The sequence below is a fragment of the Carettochelys insculpta genome, chromosome 3 (assembly GCF_033958435.1).
Source record: "Carettochelys insculpta isolate YL-2023 chromosome 3, ASM3395843v1, whole genome shotgun sequence".
Taxonomy (NCBI): domain Eukaryota; kingdom Metazoa; phylum Chordata; order Testudines; family Carettochelyidae; genus Carettochelys; species Carettochelys insculpta.
This window is the reverse complement of record NC_134139.1, coordinates 51,619,635-51,637,142: the sequence shown is the minus strand read 5'-3', so window position 1 is coordinate 51,637,142 and position 17,508 is coordinate 51,619,635. Positions and strand designations below refer to the sequence as shown.

General features: G+C 45.1%; 1 protein-coding gene across 2 annotated transcripts in view; it reads left to right on the top strand.

Moving 5' to 3' along the window:
• Positions 1 to 17,508, top strand: part of ALK (ALK receptor tyrosine kinase) — a 562,657-nt gene that overhangs the window by 510,979 nt on the left and 34,170 nt on the right. Inside the window, exons 13-18 of one of the 2 annotated variants that reach the window (XM_074989826.1) lie at positions 4,123 to 4,273; positions 7,749 to 7,880; positions 8,969 to 9,113; positions 13,314 to 13,376; positions 15,549 to 15,647; positions 17,205 to 17,357. In XM_074989826.1, coding sequence (XP_074845927.1) covers positions 4,123 to 4,273; positions 7,749 to 7,880; positions 8,969 to 9,113; positions 13,314 to 13,376; positions 15,549 to 15,647; positions 17,205 to 17,357 — 743 coding nt within the window. Of the gene's footprint in view, positions 1 to 4,122; positions 4,274 to 7,748; positions 7,881 to 8,968; positions 9,114 to 13,313; positions 13,377 to 15,295; positions 15,351 to 15,548; positions 15,648 to 17,204; positions 17,358 to 17,508 lie in introns of those variants that run through there. The other variant, XM_074989827.1, reaches the window with a different exon arrangement.

The following is a 17,508-nucleotide window of genomic DNA, read 5'->3' as shown; positions in this document are numbered from 1 at the left end:
CAGTTCTCCTCACTCTTGAGTAGAAGTGAGAATCGCTTACACTTGCTCTACTCTGGCTATACCACTTCTTTGGATAAGAGGGCATAATCTTCAGAGTTCACTATCCTGGAATCAAGGCAGGCCTCACAAGAAACATTAAAGACAGCGTGAAGGCCAACATCGCTCATGCTGGTTTAAAACCAGATCAGCTAGAGCAGCGTGTAAAAGACCGAAGAGGCTGGCGTGCTTTTGTACTACACGCGTATGACAACTTTGAAGAGCAGCGACGCGTGCGCCTCATTGATGCTCATGGAAGGAGGAAAGCAACAGCAGCAGCTGCACCAGCAGAGCCAGGACAATTCCCTTGCCCCCACTGCGAGCGCCCGTGACGTTCAAAGCTTGGACTCCTCAGCCACATGCAGTCCCACAACCGATGAGCCTGTGCAAGCTCAAGACGTCATTGCCGGACACAACGGACTACCTACATTCACTATCCTGCTTTTCCACAGGGGTGGGGCGGGGGGGGGTTTGGATATTGATTTACTTAAACCGTAAGCACTTTGAGGCAAACTCCAGCTTTTTCTTATGCGTTCATATAGTGCCTACCGCAGTGGTGCCCCAATGGGCTAGAGAAGTACTGATAAGTGGTAATGATTGGCTGATGCTCTTTGCTATTATGATCATAGTCTGCTATTGACAAGGAAAAAGCTCAACTCTCTTTCATCTGTGGGTCCCGTGCTTCTGTACAGAAGCCACTTGTCATGTATTTTTCATATACGGTATGAGGCAGCATGGCTGGTAGCAGGTCAGGCTCCTGTATAGCATATGTATCAGAGAGGTAGCTGTCTTAGTCTGGAGCTTCGAGAACAACAAGCAGTCTTGTGGCACCTTGTAGACTAACAGGTATTTTGGAGCATAAGCTTTAGTGGACAAAGACCCGCTTCTTCAGATGCATGAGTGGGGTGGTGGTTTCAGAGGGGTATTTAAAGAGTGGGGTCCCAGTAAGAGGGAGGGCCAGAGCTGACAGGGTCTAGTCAGCAAGGTGGAAATGGCCCAGTATCAACAGTACTTATCAAAAGAGGAAAAATCAAGTCAGATCAGACAGGGGGATGTGAGCCTTTGTCAGAGTCTAATGGGGAGGTAGTAACACCCAGAGCAGAGAAACTGCCTTTGTAAGCTACGAGACTGGGGGTGGCTCGCAGCTTACAAAGGCAGCTTCTCTGCTCTGGGTGTTAATATCTCCCCGTTAGACTCTGACAAAGGCTCACATCCCCCTGTCTGATCTGACTTGATTTTTCCTCTTTTGATAAGCACTGTTGATACTGGGCCATTTCCACCTTGCTGACTAGACCCTGTCAGCTCTGGCCCTCCCTTTTACTGGGACCCCACTCTTCAAATACCTCTGAAGCCACCACCCCACACTCCATGCATCTGATGAAGCAGGTCTTTGCCCACGAAAGCTTATGCTCCAAAATATCTGTTTGTCTATAAGGTGCCACAAGACTTCTTGTTGTTCTGTATAGCAGATGTGTTCACAATAACATGCTCTAAAAGTCTGCCACATATGTCTGAAGTTAGCTTAAATACGGTATTAAACTGATGCAAACAAACTGACACATTTATGAAGAGAACATTTATGAACCAGTTTTCGGATACAGATTTGAACAGTAGTGGTGTTCCACGCAGTAGTGGCTTAACATTACAATACAGTGTGGCATTCCATTGCATCTCCACTTTTACGTTCTACATTCCTACCACTTACACTGTCTTTGATGCTCGAAACAGATCAGTCTGTTAAGAGTCCCTAAATCACACTGCTTTTCCAGTTACTTGACCCAAATGTGGAACAACCTGATCTGCTGTCCACTAATTGCAATGACGGACTGTGGTTGGTTTGGAATGCTTGAGTCATACCATCCATAGCGTTTGCTCTGTTCGTCGTTCTTTCTGAAGAACAAACTGTAGGTGTTGATGGTTCCTGCTGAGCTATTCACTGTTAGTCTCAGTCAGAAATGACTTGGGTGCTGAATTCTTTTCTTTCTGACTGCTGGAGTCAGGAGTGACGCATGGGGGGCAGGGCAAAAGAGACACATTTCTTGCCCCCCTTCGCCCATGCCATGGGCAGGGGAGGCAAGGACCCAGAGCCTCTGGGCAGCCCGGGAGACTAGCAAGGGGCCTGGCTCCTGCAACAGGGCTCAGACACCCCTGCCCTAGCCTGCTCTGCACTGTGTCAATTGGGGGTGGGGGTAGGATTTCCCCCCGCACTCACTGGCAGGAAGTGGAGTGGCGTGGCTGGGAGCCAGGGGACTGAAACAGGCTGGGGTCATGTTGCTCTGCTTCTCCCTGCTGTTGCCAGTGAGTTGGTGGCGAAGGAGGGGTAATCCCCTGCTAGTCCCACAGGCCACATCACTTGGAGGAAGAGGGGTAGAGATGAAGCCAGGGTGGGTAAGAGGAGGAGTGTGGATGGTGCAAGGTGGGGAAGAGGCAGAGCCTGGGACAGAAGGGGGGTTGTCCTGGCCCTCCTCTGGGATAGGAGTGGTGTTGGGAGGAGTCACATGGTGGGCCGTCATGTGACCACCCCTCCACCACATCCCTCCTCATCAGTCATCTCTGGCTGGAGTTGTCCTTCCTTTTACTAAATCCAGTTGACATGGGCATGGTCACCAGGTTCTAAACCCAGCAGTTCTCTGAGTGTCTATCACCTGCTGTAAAGGCGTTCATTAGAGGGATAGCTAGCCCCGTTAGACTGTATCTGCAAAAACAAGGAGTCCACATGTTGCACCTGCTGAAATGGGTCTTTGCTCTTGAAGTTTATGTCCAAATAAATCTTAAAGTGCCAAAGATGCTTGTTGTTGTAAGTGTCATTTTAAAATCAGTAGTCCTTGCCAGAATACTCAGCTTCATTCACCCAGTTATCACAAGAGGGAGAACCCAGAAGCAATGGCTTTTGATTGTCTGTAATGTGAGTCGATGCTCTGACTGCTTTGCTGTGGCAAACAACTGCAAAATTTCCATAAATGTGCGTATTTCTCACGTCTTATGCTTTTGGCTGGATATGTATCATATGTTGCTGTGAATTTTTCCACTTCTTGTATAGTTAGCTGCCAGGCTTCAATGTTTGATTGGAATTGGTCATTTCTCTGTGGGAATTCTCTCTCTTAATTTCAGGCACCTTATGGTAAAGAATTGGTATACTCAGGCTACATCTGTTAACTGCTTCTGAGCTCATTGCTTGTTTTCCAGGTTTGACAAGTTGCTCTTGGTTTTCCTGTCTCAGCATTTCAGACTATTTTTCTATCTATATAGTTTATCGCTGTAGCTGCTGTGAAAGGTTTTATCTGTTGACCCAATTACCAGCCTGTCTGTGGTATTTTCGTGGTTTGCAGTTCCAAAATTACAGTTTTCAGCCAGTGCATGTAGGGTTCTTATCAAGCATTCAATGGCTTTCCTCTGGTCCTTGAATTCCCTGCTGAAAAAATGCTCTTTTGTAAACCTCATGTCTCTGGGGCTATAAAGTAAGTGACAAAGATAGCCAGAACTTTGCTGAGTTGTCTTTGTGACTATTTGCAGAAAAGTCAAAGGATTTAAAGATATGCTTTGCTTGCTTTCCCATAGCATAAATTAAAGACTATAATTGAAGTCTTTGGTTTCCTTATTGAGTTTGGTGCCAGTTCAAAATCTTGAAGTCTGTCCATTGTGAAAGTTTCTCAAAGGTCATGTTCTCTGGGACTTTGAAGAGTGGTCCACTGATGAGTTACTAAAACTTTTGGTGCTTTGTTCCTGTTCACAGCTTTTGTTGCTGCTTTCCTTCTTTTTCTGTTCTCCTTTGGCACTAGTTTACATCTGACACCATGTCATGCACACCTTATACATGGTAGGTTGCAGGGCTCCTACTGGCACATCAAGCTGCTTCACCAGCTATGGACTGACCATGGTCCCAGAAAAATGCATGCCAGATGTGTTCACTACATAAGCTCCTTCAGTGTACTGACAAGTAGGTCTGACATTAGTTTAAATAAAGTGTGTTACACACATGAACACCTCCTGGCTGTACAGTATAAAACTGTTTAGCATCCCATTGCACTGCTTTCACCCATTTGGAGCAATTTGATATCAGGCTTTTGCCTTTTCTTTTCACTGCAGCATCTCAGGCTATGGAGCAGCCGGTGGGAAAGGCGGGAAGAATACTATGGTGAGATCCCATGGTGTGTCCGTACTGGGGATTTTTGACCTCCAGAAGGATGATACCTTATACATCTTGGTAGGCCAGCAAGGAGAAGATGCCTGCCCTAGTGTAAGTTATTGTCATTTGTCTCATGTTGACCTTTTTCCAGCACTGGCATCTTTACATCTTACAACTGTCGGAATTTAGGAATTTGGGTTTGAGTTGTTCAGAGTATAGATGGAAGAGTTCTCATAGGGACTTAAGATTAAGGGTATGTCTGTACTGCAGTTACACGGCAGCAGCTGTCCCATGTCAGGATCATGGGGCTCAGGCTTTGAGGCCCAAGACTTGGGACTTTGCAAAGGGAGAAGGTTTCAGAGCCCAGGGTCCAGCCCAAATATCTACAATACAGTTACACAACCTTGAGCCAAACTGCATGTCAGCTGACCTTGGCTCCCTGCAGGTGTTTAATTGTTGTGTAGACATACCCATGAGGAGCTGATGTTTCAGTCCTGACATGGGACAGCGGGGTCCTCAGTAGATCTGCATGCCTCTCAGGGGATCTTTGGTTTTAAGTACCAAATCCCTTTCTCATTCTGCAGAAGGGAGGGACAGCCTCACCCAGTCTGAGGGACACTCTGCAAGTTTGGCTTCATTAGGTTTTTTCCCTTTCCCTCCAACCTCAGCTCCATCTGTGATATGAGCTCCTCAAATGCTACACCGATCACCACACAAAGCCCATTTGCTCCGGCTTTGCACATGGCAGAGGCTGAATGCATTGCTACTGAATAAATCCAACTTCCACTGTTACTAAGAAGCACTACAAATTGCGTACAAGACTGTCACCTTCCATTACTACTTCTGAGAGCTGCAGTAGCAAAGATACTTATGAGAATTCTTTTCTTTTGGTGAAAGCCCTAATGGAGGAAAATTAAGCGTTGTCCTGTGAAATCTCACCGCAGCTTTTGATCTGGGCATTTAGTCTTCATCGGGTTATTGGTGGTGGTGCTTATCAAATGACTGAGGTTCACAAAACTGAAGTATTACTGCCCACTACAGACTTTGACCAGGGAAGGGAAGGAGGGTGCAGGCAGGAAAGTGAAAGGGTCTGGAGGCCTGAAAACCAAATATTGTGGACAATGCTTAAACTCGAATAGCATCCCCACCACCACGCACAGAGACAGTCATTTACACACACAATTAAAGTCAGAACCCTTTAGAATTAAGTCTGTCCTAACTGAGACTTTCATTTAGCATGTATAATCAGGCCATTTCTGTGGAATGTACTATGTGAAGTCATTAAATTACAGGCCACTGTAATCTTAGTGAGAATTTATTGAGTGCTAATGTAATTCTTTCATCGAAGCAAAGAGATTGCAATGACTTATGGGAAGGACTTTTACTTGATTGGATTGTAATAAGTTATATCTTTACAATGAAGAGTTGGGGTTTTTTTAATCCGATTGGAACTGGTATTTCTGGGTCATTGTCCTCTGTCATTTTATTCGTCCTCTCCTTCCAGATGCTGAATCAAATTCTTGCCTGAGGTGGATTTTTAATTGTGACAATAGTACTTGGCAGGCAAGTTTTCAATCCACTTGATAGTAAACAAAACACTTCAGGTCTAAATTGGAATGATGACTGCATCAAGTTCTTCTCTCACAACAAAATGCTTGTGTGTGAGAATGGGAAGATACAGAGGGAGGATTATATTTAAACAAATATTGTCTGTAAATATTTCCTTTCAGGCTCATTAACGTCGTGAGGAGCCTGGTATAATTAACAAGACAGAGATTGAGAGACAGGTACTCGACTCCCAGAAAGGAGAATAGCTAATGACCAATGTAAAACTCCAGCATTAAATCATGCCTATTGGACACACACACAAGTGCTCTGATAGATTTCAGTAGGACTACAGGGGTGAATCAAATGAGCATAATTAGTCACCAAACTATTGTTTGTTTTTTCTCTGAGGTGACTAAAATGTAGTTGTGGTTGGTAATTCTGGCTTCCTGTTGGTCAGTTTGAAATGAGTTGGTACATACTCAGCTGATTGCCCTGTGATTGATTGTCAGCCACAAAAGCTGTCATGGCATTTGGAACTGATTGGTAGTCAGGCTTTATCTTTAGGGGGTCCTTCCAAGTCAAGACTGAAGCATGTTGGCAGTGTTAGGGCATTGACCTGGAAGTCAGGAGAGCTGAGCTCTCTTCCTGGCTGCCACTGACTTGCTGGGTCACTTGGAGCACGTTAGGTCTTTGTCAGGTGCCTCTGTTTCCCCATTTGTGCAACAGAGATAGCAACAATGTTTACCTTCTTGTGTAAAGCCCGTGGAAATCTGAGTGAAAAATGCTGTGTGAAAACCAAGTTATTATGGTTACAGGCAGGCAGATTGGGAGAGGTTTGCATTGGCTACATCTGCACCATGAGCTAAAGGTCTGATTCCACTCTTTGTGTGCACGTACTCCTGCTAGCTCTCCTTGAGCGAGCCTGAGTAGAAATTGTGCAGTTGAAGTGTAGCCGAGCTGTGGAAGTGTAGCTGAGCTGTGCTGAGTACATACCCTTCCCCCCAGTTTCTGGCAGGTAAGTGCAGTTCAACCGTGCCTCTGCTGCCACTATCCATGCTAGCACTGCTGTCCTGCTATTTATACTTAACACTAGCATGAGCATGTGCTGGTGGTGCTGCCACACCTTCTAGCTTGCAGTGGTTTCTATTGTGTACAGGATTTATAGTTTGGTTCAGTGACTCTCAGCTCCCCTCCCCCACTATACACATTGTTCCAGCGCCCCTGAACATGTGTACACAACCAGAGGAACCATACCCTGGGCACGTAGAGCAGATCTACCTTCAGACTGTGCCATACTTCTTTTGTGGATAAATATAGGACATCAGTTTCTAAGGATGTCTGTTTGACACTTAGGCCATGTCTACACTTAGAGAAATCTTCGAAATAGTAGCCAGGCTAATGGCCATTTCGAAGAATACTAATGAGGCGCTGAAATGCATATTCAGCACCTCATTAGCATGCCACCGGCCGCGGCACTTTGAAATTGCTGCCTTTTGCTCAGACGTGGCTCATCTACATCAGGGTTCTTTCCACAAGGACCCTGCCAACTTCGAAATCCCCTTATTCCTATCAGCAGTAGCCTTACAGAGGTAGCCGTGTTAGTCTGTGTCTTCAAAAACAACCAGAAGTCCTGTGGTACCTTATAGACTAACTGATATTTTGGAGCATAAGCTTTCGTGGGTAAAGACGAAGTGGGTCTTTATTCACGAAAGCTTATGCTCCAAAATATCTGTTAGTCTATAAGGTGCCACAGGACTATTTGACACTTGATCAGCACTGAATTCACTTTAAAACATTTCAATTAAAGGGGAAAAAAACCTCGAGTTCCTTTGGTCAGTGGCAGAGCAAAAGGTGGCACTCTTGTAGGAGAGTGCAAGCCTGTATCTGCTCCCATTGGAGCCCACAGTTTGGTGGAAGTACCCTGGGACCATTGGAAGAATATGAGGCCTTGGGAGTAACTGAACTTACTTTGCCTATAGTGAGTTGGTGAAGTGGAGGCTCCTGGCAGAAACCCAGACTTGCTGTTCTCTCTCTGCAGACTAACCACATTATACAGAAAGTATGCATTGGAGAGAATAAAGTGATTGAAGAGGAGATTCGAGTGAATAGAAGTGTCCATGAATGGGCAGGAGGAGGTGGTGGAGGGGGAGGAGCAACGTATATATTTAAGGTACAGAAGCAAAGCCATTATATCCTATTACATAAAAATACTGTTCATTACCTAGCTCTTTAGCATGAAAGCCATCCTTTGTTTATTAACATATCCTGGAACACCAAGAAATCTCCGGGCCTGATTCCCACTTATACTAAGGACACTTTAAACAGCTCTGACAGTGTAAATGAGCCTTAAAGTGAGTTTAAATATAACTTATATTTGCAATTTATGGCTGTGGATGCAGAGGACCTGAGCCTCAGATTGAGTTGAATGGCCTTGTTCAGACCTCTTAGAGCTTTTGGCTAAGGCTGTCTGCTGACTCAGACAGGGTCACTGCATTCATTTACATTCTGTTCATGTTTTTGAGATTTATCTTCTAGCACACAGACTAAAAATATAATTTTTAATGTGGCGTGAGATTCTGGAGCACAGTTCTGGAAGGGGAGAATTCCACAGCAGTTTCTGATGCTGTTCAACTGTAGAATACGCCAGGCCTTGTAGCCTTTGATTTCTGCTGTGTTGCAGCATATGAACAGCTGGGGATCAACATTTACGCTTTGCTGTAGGTGTAGCCTTTCAGCTAAAGCCACTTGCTCTCCACTGCAGGTCATTTAAGTGTTTATCAAAAGTTGGCTAATCAGTTGGCATTCATTCCAAATCCCAATTCTGGATGTTCTCAGTGCATTTCGGCTCAATTGACTTGCAAGATAGCATACTATCTGTGCACACTCACACAGCTCCCAAAGTGGTAATCCCTTGCAAAGTGGAGCTGCTCTACTGCAGTACGCAGAGACACGTACCTTAGCACTTTTGTAATTGGTACACTATATCGTACAGGATAACATTGCGTGCTTTGCAAGAGCATGAGCACTGGCTTGCACATACATACAGCCATCGAAGCTGCTGTTCTCCACTGAACATGGTATGATTAGTAGCATCCTTTGGATGCAGGTACATGAAAAATGCAACAGTAATTTGTACGGCTCAGAAGTCCTACGGGCTTGCTGAGTGCAACACGAAATGACTAGCGCGTGGGATGAACTTGTATTTGCATGCTTGATACACCATAAACCCAGCTGCATTTCTCAATTCACCCTGTTAAGATGGAGAATGGAGAGCCAGTCCCCTTGATAATTGCAGCAGGAGGTGGTGGCAGGGCCTACAGAGCCAAAACAGACACTTTTCATCCAGAAAGGCTGGAGAATGATTCATCTGTTCCAGGTCTAAATGGAAATTCAGGAGCTGCAGGTAAGGAACATGCACTCTGTTCAGAAAATCCTCATGTGTGTTGGTAGCCCTGTCAAGACCCATGTTATTAGAGAGACAAGGTGGGTGAGATAATATTGTTTATTGGACCAGCTTCTGTTGGTAAGAGATACAAGCTTCCAAGAACTTTTTCCCAGACCTGGACAGGAGCTCTTTGTTAACTCAAAAGCTTATATCTCTCACCAACAGATGTCAGTCCGTTTGAAGAGACCACCTCATCATCTTGTCTCAGCAAATGTTTGAGGGACAGACCATAAAATGGGGAAAAGTGAGACTCTGCAAGGAAGAAATTCCTGTAGACATGGAAGTCATGTAGCATTTCTACAGCTTAGCTGCTAATACAGTCTCCCAGGCTAGTGCAGGGCTGAATGAGCCACTGAAGTGAGGATCAACCTTTCACATCAGTGTGAGTGCATTCTCTCGGTCTGTGAGAAGCTTGTATTACCTGGATCTCTGCTTACAGAACCATAGAAAACAGAGATGGACAGGGCCTATCATCCAGTCCATGTCTCTGCCGAGGGAAGACCATTTCCTGTAGAACATTGTCCAGTTTTGTTCTCGGGTCATACTGATCTATGGTTAGTTCTTTCTGAAGCATGAAAGGCACTTTAATGTATGTATATTTGCTTGTCTTGTTTCTTGAGACTGAAAAGCCTCTTCCATTGCTCTGTAAAGTCCAGCACTTTGGACCTTGAATCTTCAATCAGCATGAATCCCACAACAAAATAAACAAAATCATATAATTAACAAAGTTTAATGTTTACAGGTGTGGCAATTTGTACAATTTCAAACTAACTCACACCAAGCCTTGTCTGATGGCAAATTGAGGCCCTGAAAAGGGTTTCTTAATGTTTCAAACTGGGTACGAGGGGCTCTATAGAGAGTAGAGGGCTGAATGTCAAGACTCCTAATTCTCTTCTTGACATCCATTCACTTTATGGCTTTGGGCAAGTGACTTAATCTCTCTAGGCCTCAGTTTCATCATCTATAAAATGGGAATAATACTTTTCTACTTCCAGGGTGCTTGTGACCTTTAACTAATTACTGTTTATGTGCATTGAGCTCCTCAAATGAAAAGGGCCAGTAGTGCTACTAAGAATCACTGTAGTGTTTTAGGCTATTGAAGAGTGTAAGCACAAATTCTTTGACATCAGAAAATTAGCACTCTCAGGTACTGTCTACACTACCGAGTTTTGTTGACAAATCGGGGGTTTTGTTGACAAAACTCATGGAGTGTCCACACTACAAATGTGTTCTGTTGAGAAACAGTCAATAGAATGTAGCAGTTTTCCCAGGAGAGGTAAGTCGCTCCCATGTGAAGCATAATGGCTCTGTCAACAGATTCTGTTGACAAAAAAATAATGTAGAGGCACCGGGGGGCCCTATGTTGACAGGCTGCCATGTTTGCAGAGTTTCCGGTTGACTGTTCTGTCGATAGAGGGCTGGGCATTGACAGGAAGAGCCTCTATTAGGTGTGGAAGTGTCCTATCGACAGAGGTTCTGTCGGGAAATATGTCCCAATAGTAATTTCTGTCAACAAAACTCTGTAGTGTAAACCCAGCCCCAGGTTAGTGGAAATAGAAGTCAGAATTTGGTTTCAAGAAGAATGCTTTGTGTTTGGTGTTCCATTAATTTAAAAGATAATTAAATGTTGATTTGAAAAATCTATTTCAGATTGCAAGCTGGTGACAGAGTAATAGAAAGTTGGTTCCTCCTCACCCACTCCACTTCCCATAGCCATGAGTTCAGATTACTACATATAACTTGTCAGGCTTGGGGAAGCCATTCTCTCCCATCACTGTACAAACTCAAGTTATTTAGGGTTTGTGTGGGAAACTAAAGCAGAGGTGGCCAACCGGATGGGGACTAAGAGTCACAGATTGAGTGCAAAAAGCGTTGTGGATAGGGTGCAAAGATATCCCTTCTACCTCTCCCTTGATCTTGTCCATACATGGGTATTATATAGATGGAAGTATCATACAGCAGATATTGGCACTAAGATTGATGGTGGAGAAAGCTTGACAAAAGAACAAGAACATCTACAATTGCTTCATTGATTTTCAGAAAGCACTAGACAGTATAGATCAGAAAGTGACTTGGGAGTTGTGTGGAGTGGAGAGCAGACTCATGTGGTTGTTGAAGGATATCAAGGACAATGCAGAGGCAGTGGTGAGAATGTGTGGAGAACTGGGAAGCTGGTTTTGAATGAGTAGAGATACAAGACAAGGAGATCCGGTATCGCCAAGTATCTTCATCACACACCTAGAAAGCGTGATTGACAAGATCAAGGAAGATGTAGAAAGGATATCTGTGCACGGGATGAGAATCAACAACTTGAGGTTCATGAGTGATATAGGTATCATTGAGAAAGATAAAGAGAAGCTAGCAAGAATGATGCAGGTGCCAAGCAAGGAAGGGAAGCAATAATGACTGTTTATGAATATTGATAAAACAAAAACAATGATATTTGGAGATAAGGCAATCGGAAGGAAAATCGCTGTTGACGAGATCAAACTAGAGAATGTACAGAAGTTCACATATTTAGGGAGCAACATGATGTATGATCTAGACTGTAGGAAGGAAATAGAAACTAGAACTGCGAAAGCAAGAGCAAGTTTGAAGGGGATAGATAAGATCTGGAAAAGCAAAGCAATTAGCTTAGAAACAAAGCTGAGCATCTTGAAAATTTGTGTGTTCAGCAGCATGTTGTACAGGTGTGAGACATGGGTGATAACGAAAGATTCAAGGAGGATATTGGCATTTGAGAGGAGGAGTTATAGAAAGATCCTGAGAATAGGATGGATGCAGAAGGTCACCAATGAGGAATTATATAAGAAGATACAGCAGGAAGAGAACGTACTGCAGAAGGTTATAAAATGGAAGCTACAACTATTTGGACATATTTGCAGAATGAACAACGAATGAAAAATCAAAACCCTGGTATTCAACATAATGGACGGTTTGAACAGGAGAGGCAGACCCCCCAGAGAATGGGTAGATGGTGTGGTAGGTTGGTGCGCAGCTAGTCTGCAGAAACTAAGCCACTCCACACTGGACAGGGAAAGAAGGAAGGAAATAGTGAGGGAGGCATTGGACACCAATGAGTGCCAATGATGATATATATATATATGCCCTCCCACTCCCCCACAGCCAGTGACCCCAGCCACCCCCACCCACTCTAACTCAATGCCAGTGACTTAGCAGAGCCACTGCCACCACCACACACTTCTCCCACCAAGCACTGGGCACATGTACAGAGCAGCAGACAGCACTCCGGGCTCGTGATTCAAAAGAGGAGCCACATTTAATGACTCAAAGAGCCACATGCAGCTCAAGAGCTGTGAGTTGGCCACCCCTGAACTAAAGAGTTGTGGTGGTGAAGGATTAATCCAGCTTCCATATTTTCACTGTGCTGCCCTCTGTGGCCCCTCAGAACTTCATAACGACAGCAAGGAAATGCTGAAATCCTCCTGTGCCAAAAAGCTCTAGCAACTATTGTCAAGCTAACAGGGACTCTCTGTCAGCTGTCGCCAATAAGGGCTTATCTACACTGCCGCTTTACTGCTCTGGAACTTTCTCGCTCGAGGGTATGAAGAAACGCACACCCACATTGCATGCAGTGAATTACAGTGCGCTACAGTGCCAGTGTAAGCAAGGTCCCAGCACTGTTAGCTACTCCCCTCATGGAGGTAGTTTTCCTACAGCACTGGGAGGGTTCCTTCCCAGAGCCAGTGCCAGGTCCACACTGCCGCTTGAATGCACTGCTGTGGCAGTTTTTAACTTAGAAGTGTTAACCGAGCCCAAGAGACCAAAGATCCATACTTGAGAATATCTGATTTCATTCTGTAGAGGGTAATAGAACACAAGCACAGGGGCTGATTCATTGCATTTAGAGCTAGCTGAAATGTTGCAGTCCAAGTTGGTTGTAATTTTAACGAATTTATTTGTGGAATCATGTCTAGATGGCTGAAAAGAGACACAGAGCATTTGTGGCCACAGGTGAGAGACAGCCAATTAGTGGCAGACTGGCAATAGGAGCCAGCACTCTTCCCATTCTCTGATCACTACATGGTGTTCTCCCTTGCAGCTGAGATGTTTGGAATGAGCATTTGTTCTGATGCTATAGATATATTGGCAGTAACAGAAACTTACTTGAGCTGCTTTCTCTTTTCTTAACTGCAGGTGGTGGAGGTGGCTGGAATGATAACACTTCCTTCCTGTGGTCAGGAAAGTCCTTGCTGGAAGGTGCTACTGGAGGAAAATCCTGCCCCCAGGCCATGAAGAAGTGGGGGTGGGAGACAAGAGGGGGTTTCGGAGGGGGTGGAGGGGGGTGCTCCTCAGGTGGAGGAGGCGGAGGATATATAGGTAAAGTGGCTTCATGTTCAAGGTGTCCCTTCCCCTCCTTTAGTGCTAACAGTCAGCAAAACACTGATGAGAAATTCTCCTATAGCTAGCATATATGACTGTTATATAATAGAATATCTATGTGTTGCCTTTTTAGCTCTGGATGAACATATGTTGTTTAGCTTTTAAGCAAATAGCCAGATATCAGTGCTTCAGCTGGCATCCTGGCTTTGCTTTTTGGAAAACCGTCCTCAAGATCCCACTGTGTTTCTTGACTCATGACAATATATTGAGCCTTTCGTTTCTTGGCCATGATGCTGAAGAAGCAGGAGCTCTAGGCTTTGCAATCCTGCTGTCAGTACCAGCATCTGGGGGCTTTTGCCATGGAGTCTGATGGCAGGTGTTCACATTTAGGGCATGTCTACATTGCAGAGTTAACCTGGGTTATAGTCTTCACCCCACTTACAATCCATGTGTGGGGAGGGGGAATTTTTTTAATCCTGGCCTGGAGGTGCTTTAAGCCTAGGGTAACTGGCCCAGAGTAGGGGTGGTGAGAGCCATGAGCCTCTTTAACTCAGATTGAAACCCACCTACTGTTCAGCGAGGACATCGGCTAAATCACCTGTATCCTCCAGTGCCCTTCCAGCTGTTCTCTGTGAAGAGAACTTGAAAAACCGTGAGATATTCCACCAGATATGTTCAAGCAAATGTGGAAATAGCCAGGTATGGCTTTGCTGCGGAGGTGGTCTCGCCCAAACAGAGTTGACCCAGATGCTCAAACCCTTGTGCCAATTACTGGGTTAATAGTGCAGTGTGGACATAGCCTTAAAGAAGATCCAGCATGAGCAGTGGCAAAGCAAACTTTCTTAACATGGCCCTAATACCACATGCCTCATCGCTAGAGGTGATTCCTCTAGCAGCAAGGCAGGTATTTTAGTCTCCATGGTCCAGTCCTTGGCTCTTGTGCTAAGACTGCCTACCAGAGAGATCAATTAATGGTATTATGGGGGCTTTTGTCAACAAGGAACTGAATGGAGGCTACTAATTCATTTCCAATGGTCTGCAGGTCAGCCGTCAGATGGCAATGACTCTGCATTACTATGGATATGGGCCAGACGGAAAGTAATCACCACAGGGTGAACAGCTCCACAACCCATAACCAGCCCTTGTGGCCACCCATCTCTTCAGATGTGGTGGACTTTTTCCCCGTGGTTACCCACTACTGTGGCTTGAAATCAGGGCAATGGTAGATTCCAAACACTTCAAGGCAGTAATTAACCTTAATGCCTAACTTGACCACATGCATTGTGATGATGATGTGAGTAACATTTTTTTTCCAGCAGAATGTCTCATGTAAGATAATACTGTGTGCAGTGTGCTATTTTCTGTCTTGCCAAAAGTGATGAAACTGGAAAAGAAACCCTCTCTTTTTGGGGGGGCAAAAAGGGCATCTGTGCATGTTAACAGATCAAAATATTGAGCTACCGCTCCACGTCCGAGATCTCTGCTTGTCCAAGGCCCACTTGGACATTTCCCATGCGAGATCCATCAGTCCCCCATTGCTGGTGGACCACCCTGGCCAAAGGGTGTAGAGGAGAGAAAGCAACTCAGATGACTGTTACTCCCAGTGCATAGCCTGGGAGTACATAGCCTGACCAGCAGCTGTGCTGTTTAACCCTTACACACTGGCGTTGTCCAGTCCACTACCCAAATGAATGCATTGGATGATCTGTTTATATGTTTTTACAGCATCCAAATGATTAAAGGTGATGTTTGTGCTTAGCAGACAATAGTCAGCCAGGGACTGAGCTGAAAGATTAATTTGCTTCATTACAAGCTACACGTGTTGTTAAGCTGAACTCCCAGAAGCAAAAAGTGAGTAGTCCATACCACTGTCCACTAAACACTCCCACCATCTATTAAACATCCCGGTTGGATATTTAGAATGATTAATTACCTTTTCTCATTTGGATGCTGCATATTGTGAATTTGCTTGCATGCTGCAATCTTTAATTGTGTTTTAGATGTAATGAACCCTCCCAGTATGTTAAGGTACCTTCTGATTTGACATAGGTGGCAATGCTGCAGCAGACAATGACCCAGAGATGGATGGTGAGGATGGTGTGTCCTTTATTAGTCCACTGGGTACTTTATACACCCCTGCACTAAAAGGTATTGATATTGGGCAGGAGTTGGTTCTTGTGAGTTTCCTTCATGTGTGGAGTAAGTTGTTTCTGTCAAAGCTTTGGGATTCTTAGACAGAAGATACAGGTTTGCGTGGTGGTGAACACCAAGGAAAGAGACAAATTGTTTAGTGTAATCCAATGAGGAGTAAGGAGATGAAAATGAGAAAAGAAAAAAAGATGGAAGCTATTGGGGAAATACTTCCTAACTGATGAGGTATCTTAGTCTGTGGAGAGGTCTTCGCATGAAAAGTGACAGCAGCTTCATTTCGTATGTCATTTCAAATTGGACTGGAAATGAATCCAAGAAATACTGCGGGGAACCAACTCTCATAATGTTGGTAATAAAGCAGGCAGTGTGAGAAGGTAGGCAGAGAGATGAACAAGGAATTGTTTGGGTGTTCCAGTGCTGCCTTGCCTGCAGAAAGTGGGGACCTGTAGAGGTACTGTGAGGATAGGTGTGTTGTCTGTATTTTAAAAAAAAAACTGTTGTTAATCAAAGAAGCTGGAGTACGTCTGGTTTACAACAACCCACTATGACAGTCCAGTCCTGGATGGAGCATGGGCTAGGTGATTTAGCAGGCCTCTCTCTCCAAGCCTGTCAGCCTGTGATATATATGTTGCTCTAGCAGATGATGAGGCACTTCCCCAAGTCCCTACAAGTGAAGCAGGCTACCTTGATAGCTTTCCCTGCTGTACTTACCTCAAGAACTGAGGACTTCTACTTGATTTCCCCAGCAGGGGCTGCTCTGCATAGCTCAGCCCCAGCACAGACTCGGAAACACCTGAGAACTGCCCTAACTTAGATCAGAGGGGTAGCTGTGTTAGTCTGTATCTGTAAAAACAATGAGAAGTCCTGTGGCACCTTATAGAGTAATAGAGTATTGGAGCGTAAGCTTTTGTGGGCAAAGATCCACGTGCATCTGACGAAGTGGGTCCTTGCCCACAAAAGCTTATGCTCCAATAAATCTGTTACTCTATAAGGTGACTCAGGACTTCTTGTTGTTCTAACTTAGGTTGCCTCCCACCACTCCCATAGCCCCAGCGGGGCTTGCTGTAGCATGGAGGGCACAGGACGGCTCCAGCAGCACTTCACCCGGCTGCAGAATGCCCTTTGCCCCACAATGCTCCTTGTGCTCTCAAGAGACAATGCAAAGCAGGTCGGATGCCTTTCCACGCTGTGGAATTCACTGAAGGGTTGCAGCTGTGTGGCCACGTGGCACCAGCATAGCTGGTTCAGTATGGCTACTGTGCAGGTGTCCCAGACAGCTTAGCAGAAGGATTTTTTGGAGAATGAAAACTAAGAGCTGAGATGCCTTCAATCTCCTCTCCCCGGTGCAGTGAGGTGCAGGGATGCCGTCAGCAGAGAAGGTCGAATGGCAGTCAGGAAAGGTTTTCTCCGACAGTGTCCTGATGTGGGACACTTGGCCACAGTCCACGTCTGCATTTACCATCACATAGTGCAGCAGTTCTCCTGTCCCTGTCTGGGGAAACTCCAGGGTTATCTCTGCAGTAACAAACTTGGCCAATTTCATCTCTTCCCTAGTGACAGAGGGGCACGGAGAGGTGGCTATTAAGCTGCATCTCAACTGCAGCCACTGTGAGCTTGATGAGTGCCGTGTCGATCTCGAGACTCAAAAAGTCATTTGCTTCTGTGAGCCGGGGACAGACCTAGCTGATGATGGCGTCTCTTGTGTAGGTAAGAAGGCGTAGCAAGGAAGGAGCTCCTTTGGGATGCAAAGTAATATCTGTGGGTGACTGCATAGTGAAAGCTTCCTTAACGACCCAGGGTACAGGGCAGCACAGAAGCCTTTAGTCTTTCTTTATAGTTCACCCTGATTAATGATCCC